General features: G+C 46.8%; 1 protein-coding gene across 2 annotated transcripts in view; it reads right to left on the bottom strand.

Moving 5' to 3' along the window:
• Nucleotides 1–14,072, bottom strand: part of PRPSAP1 (phosphoribosyl pyrophosphate synthetase associated protein 1) — a 40,876-nt gene extending 26,804 nt beyond the window's left edge. The window contains exons 1-3 of one of the 2 annotated variants that reach the window (XM_032241595.1): nt 13,411–14,072; nt 9,272–9,324; nt 4,828–4,894 (exon numbers count right to left, since the gene is read on the bottom strand). In XM_032241595.1, the coding sequence (XP_032097486.1) occupies nt 4,828–4,894; nt 9,272–9,324; nt 13,411–13,580 (290 nt within the window). In that variant the 5' untranslated portion in view covers nt 13,581–14,072. The remainder of the gene's footprint in view (nt 1–4,827; nt 4,895–9,271; nt 9,325–13,410) is intronic. The other variant, XM_032241596.1, reaches the window with a different exon arrangement.
• Between the last annotated feature and the right edge of the window lie 3,305 nt (nt 14,073–17,377).

Genomic DNA, 17,377 nt, shown 5'->3' with positions numbered 1-17,377 from the left:
AAAAAAAAAAAAAAAAAAAAAAAAAAAAAAAATTATCTGTGTTCTTTAGTTGGTACTAAAGTATCTAGTACTCAAGCACTAAAAGAATTAGTTTATTGGCTGGGTGCAGTGGTTCACGTCTGTAATCTCAGCACTTTGGGAGGGTGAGGTGGGTGGATCACCTGAGGTCAGGAGTTCAAGATCAACCTGGGCAACATGGCAAAACCCTGCCTCTACTAAAAATACAAAAATCAGCTCACTGTGGTGGCGCATGCCTGTAATCCCAGCTACTCAGGAGGCTGAGGCGGAAGAATTGCTTGAACCTGGGAGGTAGAGGTTGCAGTGTCCTGAGATTGCACCTCTGTACTCCAGCCTGGGCAACAGAGCAAGACTCTGTCTCAAAAAATCAACAACAAAGAACTAGTTTCTTGGGACAAACCTAATAACCTTCTTTATGGGCTGCACATCCACACAAAACAACACATCTATCCTCTATCCTTTTTCTAAAGTTATCCTTTCTTCTTCCATCCCTATCAGCTTAAGGGACAGAGGAAATGCCAGGTGATCCTATTTTGCTTTGATGCTACCAAACTGAACCACTGGTAAGAGACTCATGACTTTTAAATAATCTCAACACCAAATACACATAAAGGAACTTCACCATCTTCAGGAAAGGGCTCTGGTTTTCAGAAGTACCCATTTATCCTATGTGCCTTTTCAACAGGGAAGGTGCCTTTCCAGGTTAAGACATGTATGTAAAATTGTCATTGTTATTGTACAGACTTACTCTCTCTGCTGCAACTTCATGAAGTGCTTCCTACAGCCAAATTTTCTTTTTCCTTTTTCTTTTTTTAGTAAAGGCTGGGCACAGTGCCTCATGCATGTAATCCAAGCACCTTGGGAGGCTGAGGCAAGTGGATTACCTGAGCTCAGTTCAAGACCAGCCTGGGCAACATGGTGAAACCCTGTCTCTATTAAAAATACAAAATTAGCCAGGTATAGTGGCATGTGCCTGTAGCCCCAGCCACCCAGGAGGGTAAGACAGGGGAGGCTGAGACAGGAGAATCGCTTGAGCCTGGGAGGTGAAGGCTGTAGTGAGCTGAGATTGTGCCACTGCACTCCAGCCTGTGTGACAGAGCAAGACCTTATCTCAAAACAAGAAAATAAAAATGAAAATAGAGACAGAGTCTTACTATATTGCCTAGGCTGGTCTCAAGCTCCTGGCCTCAAGAGGTCCTCTCACCTTGAACTCCCAAAGTGCTAGGATTACAGGCATGAGCCACCACACCTGACCATGGTCAAATTTTCTAATACTCAAGGTACAAGTGAGAAAAACTGTGTTTCCCAATTTACTATTAACTCATTTCTTCATGCTTCTTTTGTCCCTTCCCTGGGAAACACTTGCAAACTGATGATCCTTCATTTGTAAAATTCAGTCTTCCCCAGCATCTAGATTGCATATATTAAATACTTACGTTGAGCACTCTTGGTTACCATGTGATATCAAAGCCAAGAATTTTAGGAAACGCAACTTCTTACCGCAAAGGACACTAACGATATGCTGTTTCTATGCTTGACTAGTTTGAGAGAACCATGAACAACGAGGAGAATTCACAAGAGAACAATACTGTTAATAGTGAATGTCATTTTGCCATGACAGTAGACTGTGAATTTATACTGAGATACGTTAAGGGGCCAGGTGTGGTGGCTCACACCAGTAATCCCAGCACTTTGGGAGGCTGAGGCAGGTGGATCCCTGGAGGTCAGGAGTTCGAGACTAGCCTGGCCAACATGGTGAAACCCCATCTCTACTGAAAATACAAAAAATTAGCTGGGTGTGGTGGCACACGCCTATAATCCCAGCTACTCGGGAGGCTGAGACAGATGAATCTGCTGTGAACAGAGATTGTGCCATTGCACTCCAGCCTGGGCAACAGAGCAAGACTTTGCCTCGGAAAAAAAAAAAAAAAAAAGTACATTAAGGGAAGTCTGAATAAAACGAGGAATTCTGAAGTACAGACAGAAACTATAGAAACCACAAAGGTCGTTTCAATTTCAGGTGAGATCTAGCAGGGAAAGAAGTAACTTCAAATAGGGACTGGCCAGCTGAGATCTAAAAACAGCAGAGGGGAATCACAATTATATTGTGAAGATATAAAAAAGGCTGAAATGCTTAAAAATGTATGTATGTGTATATGTATTCACTAATTCGCTCCACAAATATTTGAAATACAAGTATTTACTAACAACATAGAAGGTAAAAGCCTATTTGTTCATTAAGCAAAAATTCTAGTGCCTACTACAGGGCAGGCACTGTTTTGGCTGCTGGACACACTGTAGTGAGCAAAGAAAACTCTCTACCCTCAGGGAGCTTATGTTCTAAAGGGAATATGCAAGGAGCTATGTTATAACCAATGGAAAGTATGGTGATAGCTGCCCTTCTACCACACATACACAAACACACATGCAAAAAAGTAGAAGTCGGCGGGGTGCAGTGGCTCATGCCTGTAATCCCAGCACTTTGGGAGGCCAAGGTAGGCAGATCACCAGAGGTTAGGAGTTCCAGACCAGCCTAGGCAATATAATAAGACCCTGTCTCTCTTTAAAAACTTTTATTATTCTATTATTTATTTATTTATTTTGAGACAGTTTTGCTCTTGTCACCCAGGCTAGAGTACAATGGCGCAGTCTCAGCTTACTACAACTTCCGCCTCTCAGGTTCAAGCGATTATCCTGCCTCAGCCTCCCGAGTAGCTGGGACTACATGCATACGCCACCACACCTGGTTAATTTTTGTACTTTTAGTAGAGATGAGGTTTCACCATGTTGGCTAGGTAGGTCTGAAACTCCTAACCTCAGGTGATCCACCCGCCTTGGCCTCCCAAAGTGCTGGGATTACAGGTGTGAGACACTGTGTCCCGCCCAGTGTAGGCCGATCACTTGAGGTCAGGAGTTCAAGATCAGCCTGACCAACATGGAGAAACCCCATCTCTACTAAAAGTACAAAATTAGCCGGGCTTGGTGGCACACATCTGTAATCCCAGCTACTTGAGAGGCTGAAGCAGGAGAATCGCTTGAACCCGGGAGGCGGAGATTGCAGTGAGCCTAGATCACGCCATTGCACTCCAGCCTGGGCAACGAGAACAAAACTCCAGCTCAAAATAAATACATAAATAAATAAATAAATTTTAAAAATAACTCTTTATGTGACAAATCCTTTCGTTATCACAAATTCAATTAAGGTAGTAAAGAGACTTCACCGATCAGTACTGCTTTTAGAATTAGACCCCAATATTTCTTGGAGGATTAGTGACAAAGCTGGCCAACCCATGGCTACAAAGGCCACGACTGCATTACTATGCACCCTTCCATCAATTAGTAGAGAGCTCTCAGTAGTCTAAGCCACCCAAACCAAGGACCAAGGGTCACATGTGGCTCTTTCCTATGCCCTAAGGAACTCAAGAACGCAGAAAAAATAGCGGTAACAAGGTAGCCTTACTGTTCACAACCAACAAAAACCAGGACAAGCACAGACGGCCAGGGAACAGCTATGTGGTGTGTCAAGGTGTGCCAAAGCTCCCTTCCTACGAGCACTGTACCTCTAGGCAAGCCCTTCAGGTCTTCCCCTTATTTATAAGACGCGGAGTCAGACAAAACCACTGGGCAAAAAAGACTCCAGTCACCAGGAGGCAAACAACACAAAACCAAAACTGCTGGAGAAAATGTGAATTAGTGTATCCTCAATGAGGGCAATGCAGCCATTTCCCTCAATACCACAGGACGTGGACCCTCACAACCAGAAATTTCTTAGGATCTTCCTACAGATACATCTGAAACGCAGACAATATGACATACATACAAGGAGGCTCACAGCAGCTCTAACGTGTCAGCACAAGACTAGAAACAAACTGACCCAGGAGAGACTGAGTAAACCGGTGCATCCACATTACACCATGAAGCAGCAGGAAGACAAGACGATGAGAACACTGCTTCCTTCCGGGGGCACCTGAATCTCATCACAGTGAAAGAGCTCATCATGGTGAAACCCAAATTGAGAGACATTCAAAGTAACTGGTAAAATGTCAGTCTTCAAATGTGTTAAAGTTTTAAAAGTCAAGGCTGGGTGCAGTGGCTCATGTCTGTAATCCCAGCACTTTGGGAGGCTGAGGCGGGAAGATCACTTGAGTCCAGGAGTTCGAGACCAGCTAGGCAACATGATAAAACCTCCTTCTCTACTAAAAATACAAAAAAATTAGCCTGAGGTCATGGCACACGCCTGTGGTCCCAGCTACTAGGGAGGCTGAGGTGGGAGGATCGCTTGAGTTCTGGAGCAACAACAAAAATAAGAGCCAGGCGCGGTGGCTCACGCCTGTAATCCCAGCACTTTGGGAGGCGGAGGCAGGCGGATCACCTGAGGTCGGGAGTTCAAACCAGCCTGACCAACATGGAGAAACCCTGTCTCTACTAAAAATATAGCTGGGCATGGTAGCACACATCTGTGGTCCCAGCTACTCGGGAGGCTGAGGCAAGAGAATCACTTGAACCTGCGAGGTGGAGGTTGCAGTGAGCCAAGACCATCATGCCATTGCACTTGCACTTCAGCCTACACAACAAGAGCGAAACTCCGTCTCAAAAAAAAAAAAAAAGCTTGGGGAGAAGCAGATAACAGTACAGTGTGACAAATGGGAGGAATTCCAGAAGACGGTAATTGTATTTGGGGAAGCATTTAGTTTAATATTGCAAACGAATGTATAACTTTTAAAAACAGTAAATTGTTGTTTCATATGAAAACTCAATGAATTATATCATTAAGGTTTTTACAAGAGATAAAATAGTCAGTCCTCTTACCTGGGTATTGTCTGTATAATGAAAATATCTTGGCCACGAACAGATTCTTTTATTTCAACTCTTGTTTCTGAAAAATAAAAATGTTCTAACATTTTAAGAACAGTTCCTATGTGTAAAAAGGAGAGAAAAAAAGAAAAAAGAAAAAGAAAAGCTCTTGATGCCAGGCACAGTGGCACAGGCCTCTAATCCTAGCACTTCTGGCGGGGGCCACAGTAAGCAGGTAATTTGAGCACAGAGTTTAAGAACAGCCTAGGCAACAGACAAAATCCTGTCTCTACAAAAATACAAGAATTAGCCGGGTGCTATGGCACGTGCCTGTAGTCCCAGCTACTCAGGAGGCTGAGGTGGGAGGATCAACTGAACCAGAGAAGGTCCAGGCTGCAGTGTGAGTTGAAACTGCACCACTGCACTCCAGCCTGGGCGACAGAGACCTTGTCTGGAAGAAAAAAAAAAACAAAAAACAGAAAAGCACTCATGATGCAAGAGTTAGATAACTTTGGAGGGGGTAAAGTTTAACCTAAAGAACATTTCATCTCATGCCAAGGAATAAATCTTGGAGAAGTATAAAAAAGAGGGGGCAAGAACAACCCCTGGGCCGAGAGCAGCCTGCGCACTGCCATAGCATCCCGCTCCCAATGCCTACATCCGGCCACCATCGCTGCCACCATCCCCAAGAGAAAGGCTGAAGGGGATGCTATGGGAGATGAGGACAAGGTGAAGGAGAAGATCCGCGAGGCTGTCTGCTAAATCTGCTCCTCCAAAGCCAGAGCCCAAGCCTAAAAAGGCCACTGCAAAGAAGGGAGAGAAGGTACCCAAAGGAAAAAAGGAAAAAGCTGATGCTGACAAGGAGGGGACTGACCCTACAGACGGTGGAGATGCTGGAACAGACCAGGCACCTGCTGGAGATGCCGAGGGAAGTGTGTGCATTTTGGATAACTGAGCACTTCCAGTGACTTTACAGTTTGAAATACTAATTTTTTATCAAATTTTATAAAATGCAGAATTTTGTTTTACTTTTGTTTTTAAGCTGTCTTGTTAGCAGACAAAACACTTTTGGGGGAAGGGGCACATGTCACAAATAGAGTTATCTCAGAAGCAGGACTGATGTGGGGAAAACACCTTTCCCTTCTAGTTTTTGCTTTTTTTTAAATTAAGGGTCTCACCTATTTATTACTGAACCTAGCCAACCAAGATGTTCATAACAGATCCAGAGAGGAAACACTGTCAGATTATCCAGATAGCGGTGAGGTTTTCATCTTGATATGGTAATGTGACTGGGACCTTCAGACACATAAATATGTGTGCCATCTCATGTGCAATTCCTTACAGACCCAGCTTGGTTCTTCTCCAATGTCTCCTTTTGGAGTTATACGGGATTTTATTACCAGTTTTCATCCGAATCCACTGAGGAATGAGACAATTTTGCTTTTGTTTCTTGGCCAGGAATTGCTTAATCCTGAAAGTTTTGTGAGAAGACATGGTGAGAGGCAGAGTCAAGCACACACCGCAATGGCGGAGGAAGGAAGAGGGGTTTTTTTTTTTTTTTTTTTTTTTTTGAGACTGTACTCTAGACTGTTGTCCAGACTAGAGCACAGTGGCGCGATCTCGGCTCACTGTAACCTTCTACCTTCTGGGTTCAAGCGATTCTCCTGCCCCAGCCTCCTGAGTAGCTGGGATTACAGGGGCACGCCACCAGGCCGGGCTAATTTTTGTGTTTTTAGTAGAGACAAGATTTCACCATGTTTGTCAGGCTCCTCTCGAACTCCTGACCTCAGGTGATCCACCTGCCTTGGCCTCCCAAAGTGCTGGAATTACAGGTGTGAGCCACTACGTCCAGCCTTCCTTCTAGTTTTGAGAGACTTCCTCTTGGCTCCCAGGAAGTGGGGTTCCCTGACTTTGACACAAAAGCCTTGCTGTATGTAAAGACAAATTCATTTCTATGTCCTCTTCTCCCATTCCACCTTTCAGCATAGGCTTAAATCTCTTAAACCCAGACATCTGTTGGGACCTGACCCCCATAATTGATTACCAGTGTATCAGGCAATCTGGACATTCCAATGCCACTGAATGGCACCCGTCAAAAGAGCAGTGGTTCCGTTTCTAGACTGTGGACCTTCAGATAAATTCTGCCATTTTCATTTCACTTCCTGAAAGTCAGGGTCAGCTCATGAAAAGTAGTTGTTAAACAAAATGCTACATGTTCACTGGGTTTTACAGTGGCTGATTTTTGGTAGTCCATTGAAAAACGGAGTTTGAGGCCAGGCACGGTGGCTCACGCCTGCACTTTGGGAGGCCGAGGCAGGCAGATCACCTGAGGTCGGGAGTTCGAGACCAGCCTGACCAACGTGGAGAAACCCCGTCTCTACTAAAAATACAAAATTAGCCGGGCATGGTGGTGCATATCTGTAATCCCAGCTACTTGGAAGGCTGAGGCAAGGGAATCTCTTGAACCCAGGAGGCAAAGGTTGTGGTAAGCTGAGATAGCACCATTGTACTCCAGCCTGGGCAACAAGAGCGAAACTCTGTCTCAAAAAAAAAGAAAGGAAAAGAAAAAGGGAGTTTGAAAGTTATTGGGCTAGGTGTGGTGCTCACGCCTATAATCCCAGCACTTTGGGAGGGTGAAGTGGGTAGGTCACCTGAGGTCAGGAGTTCGAAACCAGCCTGGCCTACATGGTGAAATCCCATCTCTACTAAAAATATAAAAAATCAGCCAGGCATGGAGGCGCACGCCTGTAGTCCCAGCTACTCAGGAGGCTGAGGCAGGAGAATTGCTTGAACCCAGGAGACAGAGGTTGCAGTGAGCTGAGATCGCACCATTGCACTCCAGCCTGGGTGACGCAGAGAGAATGTCTCAACAACAAGTCAAACTGAGGGGAAATAAGCCCTCCAAAATAGAAGACAAAACTAATCAACCAGTCATCGTAAAGTCTCAGGGTCAAAAACAATGAAACAACAACCTGCTACCAAAAGAAAGACGTAAACAAGATGCCTGGGAGAGAGCGTATGGTAAATAAAAGGCCACAGCTTCACATCCTTATTATTTCTTCAACAGATGCTGAGGCCTCCTTCGTGCCGGGCCCTGTACTGGGAACGGCAAAATGCAGGACTTGGACGAAGGGGACAAAGACTGACCCAGGAGAGATGATATGACATCAAGGCCAGCAAACCCTCCAGGCCCAACGTGCCAGGGACACTGGCTGTGAAGCAGGAGTAAGAACAATGGGGCTGGGAACAAGGGGCCTCACTGCAATCCAGAACGGGCAGTGCAGAGGGAGTTCGGGAACACGGGGAGATGTGGGATCCGAGTGTGCCAAGCAGAGGGGCAGGCAGTTGGTTCACTTAGAAAGCAGAGTGACTGAGGGGACAGAGAGAGGCGGGAGGTCAGGGAGCCAACGGGCCAGAACATGCAGGACTCTGGATTTCACTTCTTATTTGCTAAGGAGTCTGGAATTTATTCTGGCAGTGACAGGAAAGCCACTGGAAGATCTGAGGTTGGGAAGGGTTTCATCTACTTGTTTTAAAAAGACTGCTGGCTACTGCGTAAAGAAAACTGTGGCAGGGCAGGAGTGGCCACAGGGAAGCCATGGAAGCTGCTTTTGAAGGTGTCCTGCAAGCAGCAAACGGCAGGCTGGACTGGAGTGTCAGCAGCAGAGGCTGTGAGAAGGGGTCAGATTACAGATGTAGTCCAAAGTCAGAGCACACAGATGTGGTGATGGTTGGATCAAAGGCAAGGCAGGTGAAGGGCCAGAATCTGGATCCCAAAGGGCCCCACGTGATTGCTAAAAAGATGGGACTCCAGCCTAGAGGGTAGGCATAAGGAAGCAGTAGTAAGAAAAAATATTTGCATTCTAGAAATACCCTGGTGGAAGCCAGGTGTGGTGGCTCACAGCTGTAATCCCAGTGCTTTGGGAAGCTGAGGTGGGAAGATTGTTTGAGCTCAGGAATTCAAGACCAGTCTGGCCAACACAGTGGGACCTCATCTTAATTTTAAAAAAAATAATAAAATTTTAAGGCCGGGCACAGTGGCTCAAACCTACAATCCCAGCACTTTGAGAGGCCGAGGTAGGTGGATCACCAGATGTCAGGAGTTCAAGACCAGCCTGGCCAACATGGTGAAACCCTGTCTCTACGAAAAATATAAAAATTAGCCTGGTGTGGTGGCAGGCGCTTGTAATCCCAGCTACTCAGGAGGCTGAGGCAGGAGAATTGCTTGAATCTGGGAGACAGAGTATGCAGTGAGCCAAGATCATGCCATTGCACTTCAGCCTGGGTGAAAGAGTGAGGCTCTGACTCAAAAAAAACAAAAAAAAAACAAAAAAAAAAAAAAAAAAAAAAAATTTGGGGGAAATCTGGTGACTATGGACACACACACACACAAAAAAAAAAAAAAAAAAAAAAAAAAAGAAAAAAAAATTTTTTTAAAAAAGAAATAACTTTTACTAACCTCCATTGGTCTCTTGGTATACAACAGACTTCCCCAATTCAGCACCAAGGCGCCTATGGCCCAAAAAACAAAAAAGGGAACTAAGATTTCTTTTCTTTAAAAAAAAATTCCAATTCATATGCATATGTCTAATAAAAAGACTCAAATAACTAAGCTGGTATTCTTTCCAAAAAAGAATTTAGAAAATCTAATTCATTAAACTAAAATTCTGCAGTCACTCCAGAAGCAGCTCATCATGTTGTAACACACTGCTTTACCAGACACAGCTAATGTCTGGTGCGCTCTTCTTTGAATAGAAATTTTCTTGGAAAAATCACTTCCAAATACTTGGTTACTAGCAATGATTTCAATAACACATGCCAGAAATAAATGTCTCAATCATCAAAAGCACAGAGAAGGAAAGAGACTCAGCACCATTAACCATGTGTGGTATGGATCTTGTTTGGATCCTGATTAGAATAATCCAAGTGTAAAAAGCCATTAAAAAATATTTTTTAATGGCAAAAAATAAAAAAAAATAATCAGAGAAATATGGACAAAGACTAGATACTACATAATACTAAGGAATTAATAGTAGTATGAGGTTTTAAGTCCTGATTGGTAAGCATTACTGTTTTTACAAGTGAAATGATATAAGGGAAGCTATTTAAAAATACTCCAAGCTGGGCTCACACCTGTAATCCCAGCACTCTGGGAGGCTGAGGCAGACGGATCACCTGAGGTCGGGAGTTTGAGACCAGCCTTACCAACATGGAGAAATCCTGTCTCTACTAAACATACAAAATTAGCTGGTGGTGCATGCCTGTAGTCCCAGCTACTTGGGAGGCTGAGGCAGGAGAACTGCTTGAAACTGGGAGGCAGAGGTTGTGGTGAGCCGAGATTGCACCATTGCACTCCAGCCTGGGTAATGAACAAAACTCCATCTCAAAAAAAAAAAAAAAAAATTCTGGTATATGCTATGACATGAATGAACCTTGAAAAAGCTATGCTGAATAAGTCAGACATAAACAGACGAATACTGTATTATTCCATTTATATGAAGTCCCAAGAATAGGCGAATTCACAGAGACAAAGTAGAACGGAAGCTACAGGGAATGAGGGGGCGGGACAATGCGGAGTAAGTATTTAATGAGTAGAGTTTCTGTTTGGGATGATGAAAAGTTCTGGAAATGTATAGTGGTGATGGCTACGCAACACTGTGACTGTAGTTAGTGCCACTGAAGTGTACACCTAATAATGGCTAAAAAGGTAAACTTTTTTTTTTTGAGATGGAGTTTCGCTCTTGTTGCCCAGGCTGGAGTATAATGGCGCCATCTCGGCCCTCACCTCCCAGGTTCAAGTGATTCTCCTACCTCAGCCTCCTGGGTAGCTGGGATTAGAGGTGCTTGTCACCACACCTGGCTAAATTTTTTGTATTTTTAGTAGAGATGGGGTTTCTCCATGTTGGTCAGGCTGGTCTCAAACTCCCAACCTCAGGTGCCCTGCCGGCCCCAGCCTCCCAAAGTGCTGGGATTACAGGCATGAGCCACCACACCCAGCCAACATATGTAACAATTTTCAAAAATACTCCACAAAATGCACAATAGATGAAACAAGATTAGGAGAAAGTTCCTAAGTGTGGAAGCTGGATGAAGGACAGTGGGTGGTGGGGTGGGTAACAAAACACATGTAACTTTCACATATCCTGGGAAGGTAATGTATCTAACTATTTTATTGATTAAAGTGCATAATCAAAAAAGTTTGAAGATCCTTGCTTGAAGTTTAGAAAGTCTGAAAGGAATCATGGAAATAAAATACCATAACCTCAGGGGTTAAATAATCTACTGATCAAACTTTGTTCAGTGGCAAATAATCCTCTTTTAAAATAAAATCTATTTACTTGGCTGGACGCGGTGGCTCACGCCTATAATCCTAGCACTCTGGGAGGCTGAGGCGGGCAGATCACCTCAGGTAAGGAGTTGAGATGAGCCTGGCCAAAATGGTAAAACCCCGTCTTTACTAAAAATACAAAAATGGCTGGGGGTGGTGGCTTATGCCTGTAATCCCAGCACTTTGGGAGGCTAAGGTGGACAGATCACAAGGTCAAGAGTTCAAAACCAGCCTGGTCAACATGGTGAAACTTCATCTCTATTAAAGATACAAAAAATTAGCCGGGCATGTAGCGTGTGCCTATAATTCCAGCTACTCGGGAGGCTGAGGCAGAAGAATCTCTTGAACCCGGGAGGCGGAGGCTGCAGTGAGCTGAGATCGCACCATTGCACTCCAGCCTGGGTGACAGGGCGAGATTCCATCTCAAAAAGAAAAAATATATATTAGCCAGGTGTGGTGGCGGGCACCTGTAATCTCAGCTACTTGGAAGGCTGAGGCAGGAGAATCTCTTCAACTTGAGAGGTGGAGGTTGCAGTGAGCCGAGATGGCACCACTGCATTCCAGCCTGGGGGACACAGCAAGGCTCTGTCTCAAAATAAATAAAGTAGATAAGATAAAATCTTATGGAGGGACTAGACAAATAAAATAGATAAGGGAAGTATTTACGAATATGTACCACTTATAGTAATTCAAAACCTTTCTGGAATTTGGCAGGGAAGAATCTAAAACAAAACAAAACAAACCGCACTGGCGTTTATAATGTGCCCTGTTCCCCTCTGCTCTCCCTCAACAAGGTCAGGTGGGGTAACTCTGAACCACTAGACACATACACAAGCTTCCTCTAAAGTCAGTGTTTTCATTGGCCTCAAAAAGAAAGACGAAAAAAAAAAGACAAATAATCAGGGGTTAGAAATAGAAACTAGGTAGCAGATTGCAAAAGGATTATTTTAACATTCTTCTAATCTCCAAAACCTCAACTATTAAAAAAAAAAAACAAAAACAGGCAGAGCTGAAAAAAATAACTAAAGTTTTCCCTTTCTTCTAAGTTTCCACCCAGAAGTTTAAAATATACTCCTGCAATTATCAACCCTAAAAAATTAGCCAAGTAACTCTAATGAAAACTACTTAAAATGTGAAAATGACTTAAAATATTAAAGACGACCTATTCGTTTTATGTCTCAGATTTCTTTTTATAATAATAGAGGAAGGGTTTCACCGTGTTAGCTAGGATGGTCTTGATCTCCTGACCTCGTGATCCGCCCGCTTCAGCCTCCCAAAGTGTTGGGATTACAAGCGTGAGCCACCGAGCCTGGCCTTAAGTCTTCGATTTCTAACAAGTTTATGTGGAAAAGGCCCAGAAGGCTCCTCCTTTTCCTCCTCTTTTTTTTTTTTTTGTATTTTTAGTAGAGACGGGGAGCCACCGCGCCCGGCCAAGACTCCTCCTTTATATCCGAGCTCTGGAATACTCCAAAAGAGCCAACTTTTGGAGGCCATTGAGTAAACAGGTCTTCAGAGGGCCGCTGTGAGCCCCTGCTCTGCTAGAGTCAGATACTCCTACTATATCCCGGTCATGCTCACAGTATCCTTGGCCAACAGACAGAATGCCCATTTCACAACTGAGGCTCAGGGAAATCCAAGTCTCTTGCCCGCGACACAGGGCTCGTAAGTGGCCTTGGGGTTAAAGACACACAGGACTGATTCCATCCCAAGCTGATTTACAAAGCAGGGTCAGGCCTGTCATTTCTACCACCAGCTCCAGCCCATCTGCCTCCCTGGAGTTGGCTTCTTCTCACTGCCAGTCCCCACACTCTTGCCCTGAGGCCGCACCCCCCGCGTCGGGTCCCCCAGGTCACAACCACGCCCACGGATCTCACTGCAGGGAGACTTGGGAGTGGCGAGGGTCAGATTCCGGGGCCAACTCCAGCTGTGGGGAAGGCAGCCAAGCCCAGAGCCCCTTTCCCCGAGCTCCAGAAAACTCGGTCCGCCCCGGGGTGTGGGAGTGGGGAGACGAAAGGCAGGCAGGCCGCTGACCCAGTCACGGGGCTGGGGGCTGAGGTCACCGAGAGTCCGCCCCAAGCCTCCCAGCTGCAAAACCGGGGAGCAGGGAGTGGTTTCCGTCATGTCCAAGGTTTGTCCGGCTGGGAAAGGTCAGGCCCGCGCCTCCCGCCCCAGGTGCAGGAGGTGGGGCGGGTGGAAGGGAGCGGTCCCTCAGGGCGCGAAGGCCAGCAAGGCGCCGCCGCCCCGGCCCGGCCCTCCCGCCGCCCCCTTACTCGGTGATGCGCTTGGCCAGCTCCGTGCAGGCGGCCGTGGAGTTGGCCGAGAAGACTCGGTAGCCGGTGCGAGCGGCGTTCATGGCCGGCGGGGGAGCGGGGCGGGCGCGCGGGACGCGGAAAGCCGAGGACGCGGAGAGCGGGGGCAGCAGCAGCAGCTTCTTGGGCATCGTCCGGCCCGCGGCGCGGTTACGGTCGGCCCCGCGCGGGGCTGCACCCGGAGCGCTCCCGACCGCGAGGCCCGGGATCGGGTGGGGAAGGCGCTGAGAAACTCGGCGCAGGCGGGGAGAGCTCGGAAGTCCGCGCCCCCGCGTACCCCACGCCACCAGCAGCGACCAAACCCCTCGCTCTGCACCGCGCCGCAGCCTCAGAGACAGAAGCGAGGCCACCGCCCCCTCCGGGCATCCGAGGAGCGCCGGCGAGAGCGCCCTCAGGCCGCCATCTCGGATGAGGGCAGGGAGGCTGGCGACTCTCTAAAAGCCTGTTCTTCCGAGGGGCGCGTCACGCGTTCGCTCCGCCCCTGCTTTGACTGCTTACAGGGGAGCTCTTCCTGTCCCACCTTCTTGGGAGCACCAGCCTAGCTCGGTATTGGCCCCAGCCGTTTCCAACTTTTCAGCCAGGACCCAACATGTCAGCCTCCGAAGAGGTAGACGATCTAGCACTGCATGTCTATGGCAGCATAGTGCCCGCCCCACGAGGCCCGTGCGCCGGCCTGGGATTAATTTGAAAAGTGGAGGGCGGGGTTCTTCCCAGCTGGTTGCCCGCAGTACTGAAGCGTCCAAAAGGTGGCCTTCTCCTGAGCCTGATCTTTCATGCGTTCCCCAACATTCCCCCAACCCTGTGTCTGCGTGTAAGGCAAGGTTCCCTGAACGTGCCAAAGGCCCAGTTGCCAGCATTCGCTCTCAATCATAAAAGCCCTTCTTCCGCTCTTTCCATATGCACCCCCCCTCCGAGACCCACTCGCGGTGCGTTTGCTCCACAATCTTTCTGGGTGACCTCAACCACAGTAAGTCGCCTGGCCCGCGGCACTGTGCCACATGTAGATGCTTGCATTATTTTAATTTTTATTGTTGTTGTTTTGATGCTTGCATATTTATTCACCTTTGCAAACATCTGTTTTCCCAACTAGGATGTAAGCCCTTTTACGGCCAGAAGGTGTGTTACTTGAAAAAAAAAAAAATGTATATTATTTATTTTTTGAAATGGGGTCTTGCTCTGTTGCCCAGGCTGGAGTGCGGTGGTGCGATCACGGCTCACTGCAACCTCTACCTCCCACCTTAGTCATTAAAAATGCTGACATTACAGGCCTTAGCCATCCCGCCTCACCAAGATAGTGTATTCCTTAGTACTCCATGTTTCCCAGTGTCTAGGGTAGTGTCGTGGGCTCCAGAGGCCGACAATCAGTACCTGTTGAATTAGAAAGTAAAGCGCAGGGAAGCATTTCAGGTCTCTCGTTAGCTGCACCAGAAACTGGGGGGACGAGAGGTGCTTCTCACATTGACAGTACCATCTTCTGAGAATGTCCTTTAGAGACTCTGCTTGTGGTGACATTGGGCTTGAGGGAGCAGTAGATTGTGACTCAGCATGTCGTGAAGGACCACAAACCTGAAGCTACGGGGTTTGGAAGTTGAGCTGCCCTGGGCCTGCAGCAGCCTGGCCCCTATTCCACCAGCTCTCTAGAAAAAGAAAAAGCACAGCGGGTACACAGCCTAGGCTGAATTATTTAACCACTCCACACATGTCCAGCTCATGGACCCCGACAAAAACCTTGTTATCTTCTTTTAAATAAAGGGGTGGGGGAGGGAACTGGCCATGAGTGGTGGCTCATGCCTGTAATCCCAGCACTTTGGGAGGCCGAGGCAGGTGGATAATTTGAGGTCAGGAGTTCAAGACCAGCCTGGGCAACATGGTAAAACCACGTCTCTACTAAAAATACAAAAATTAGCCAGGTTTTGGCTGGGCATGGTGGCTCATGCCCGTAATCCCAGCGCTTTGGGAGGCTGTAGCAGGTGGATCACCTCAGGTCAGGAGTTCGAGAGCAGCCTGGCCAACATGGCAAAACCCTGTCTCTACTAAAAATACAAAAATTCACCAGGAGTGGTGGTGGGCACCTGTAATCCCAGCTACTTGGGAGGCTGAGGCAGGAGAATTGCTTGAACCTGGGAGGCAGAGGTTGCAGTGAGCCAAGACATGCCATTGCACTCCAGCCTGGGCAACTAGAGGGAAACTCCATCTCACTGCAGCCTCAACCTCCCCAGGCTGAAGTGATCCTTCCACCTCAGCCAACCCAGTAGCTGGAACTAAAGGCATGCAACATCATCCCGGTTAATTTTTGTAATTTTGTAAAAAAAAAAAAAAAAAGAAGAAAGAAAAAAGAAAGAAAAGAATACATCAAAATATACCTCAGTTTCAAGTATGGACTAAAGTATGTCCATTGTGCCCCATTTATTTATTTTTATAGAGACAGAGGTCTTGCTATGTTACCCAGGCTGATCTCCAACACTTAGGCTCAAATAATTCTCCTGCCTGTCCTCCCAAAGAGCTGGGATTACAGGTGTGAACCACTGTGCCCAGTGGAGACTTCTTGCTCTTAATTCCAAAATTAGGTTAGGGGAGGCTAGGTGTGGTGGTGCACAACTAGAGTCCCAGCTACTCGGGAGGCTGAGGTGGGAGAATCACTTGAACCCAGGAGTCGGAGATTGCAGTGGGCTGCCAGGACGACAGAGTGAGACTCTGTCTCAAAAATAAAAAAATAAAAATAAAACAAAATGTTAGCTGAAGCACTTATCTATTGCCTTCTTGAAAACAAAACCCACACTGACTAAATTATTTTTACTTTATGTGTTGTCAACTTGAATAATAGAGAGAGACTCTTGGCCAGGCCCAGTGGCCCACTCCTGTAATCCCAGAACTTTAGGAGGCCGAGGTGGGTGGATCACCTGAGGTCAGGAATTCAAGACCAGCCTGGCCAACACAGTGAAACGCCGTCTCTACTAAAAATACAAAAAATTAGCTGGGCATGGTGGCAGATGCCTGTAATCCCGGCTACTCAGAAGGCTGAGGCAGGAGAATCACTTACACCCAGGAGGCAGAGGTTTCAGTGAGCCGAGATCTCAATACTTCACTCCAGCCTGGGCCACAAGAGCGAAACTTCATCTCAAAACAAACAAAAACAAAAACAGGGCGGGCGTGGTGGCTCACGCCTGTGATCCCAGCACTTTGGGAGGCCAAGGCAGGTGGATCACCTGAGGTCGGGAGTTTGTGACCAGCCTGATCAACGTGGAGAAACCCTGTTTCTACTAAAAATACAAACTTAGCTGGGCGTGATGGCACATTCCTGTAATCCCAGCTACTCGAGAGGCCAAGGCAGGAGAATAGCTTGAACCCGAGAGGCAGAGGTTGTGGTGAGCCGACATGGCGCCATTGCACCCCAGCCTGGGCACCAAGAGGGAAACTTCATCTCAAAAAAAAAGAGAGACTCTCTAAAAGAAAGCAACGTTTATTTGGGATAGGGTATGACAATGGGAATATGTGTGCCGTAGTAAACTATGTGTGTATCCAGGGAGGCAAAGGCGGACAAAGGTTTTTAGAGGGATACTGAAGAAGATTACACAATTGTTTTGGGGATAATTATCCTTGGCTACAAAGATCAACAACACATGTGACCCCACTACCAAGTCATACAGAAGTCTTGCTCTGTCACCCAGGCTGGAGTGCAATGGAGCGATCTCAGCTCACTGCAACCTCCGCCTCCCACTTCAAGCAATTCTCCTGCCTTGGCCTCCCAAATAGCTGGGATTACAGGCATATTCCCCCATGCCTGGCTAATTTTGTAGTTTTAGTACTGACAGGGTTTCACCATGTTGGCCAGGCTTGTCTTGAACCCCTGACCTCAGTTGATCCACCTGCCCCAGCCTCCTTAAGTGCTTGGATTACAGGCATAAGCCACTGTGCCTCCTAGCCTAAA

The sequence above is a fragment of the Sapajus apella genome, unplaced genomic scaffold (assembly GCF_009761245.1).
Source record: "Sapajus apella isolate SASKATOON/1434 unplaced genomic scaffold, GSC_monkey_1.0 scaffold48, whole genome shotgun sequence".
NCBI classification, from domain to species: Eukaryota; Metazoa; Chordata; class Mammalia; order Primates; family Cebidae; genus Sapajus; species Sapajus apella.
The sequence above is the reverse complement of the archived record's forward strand: the minus strand, read 5'-3'. Positions and strand labels throughout refer to the sequence as shown.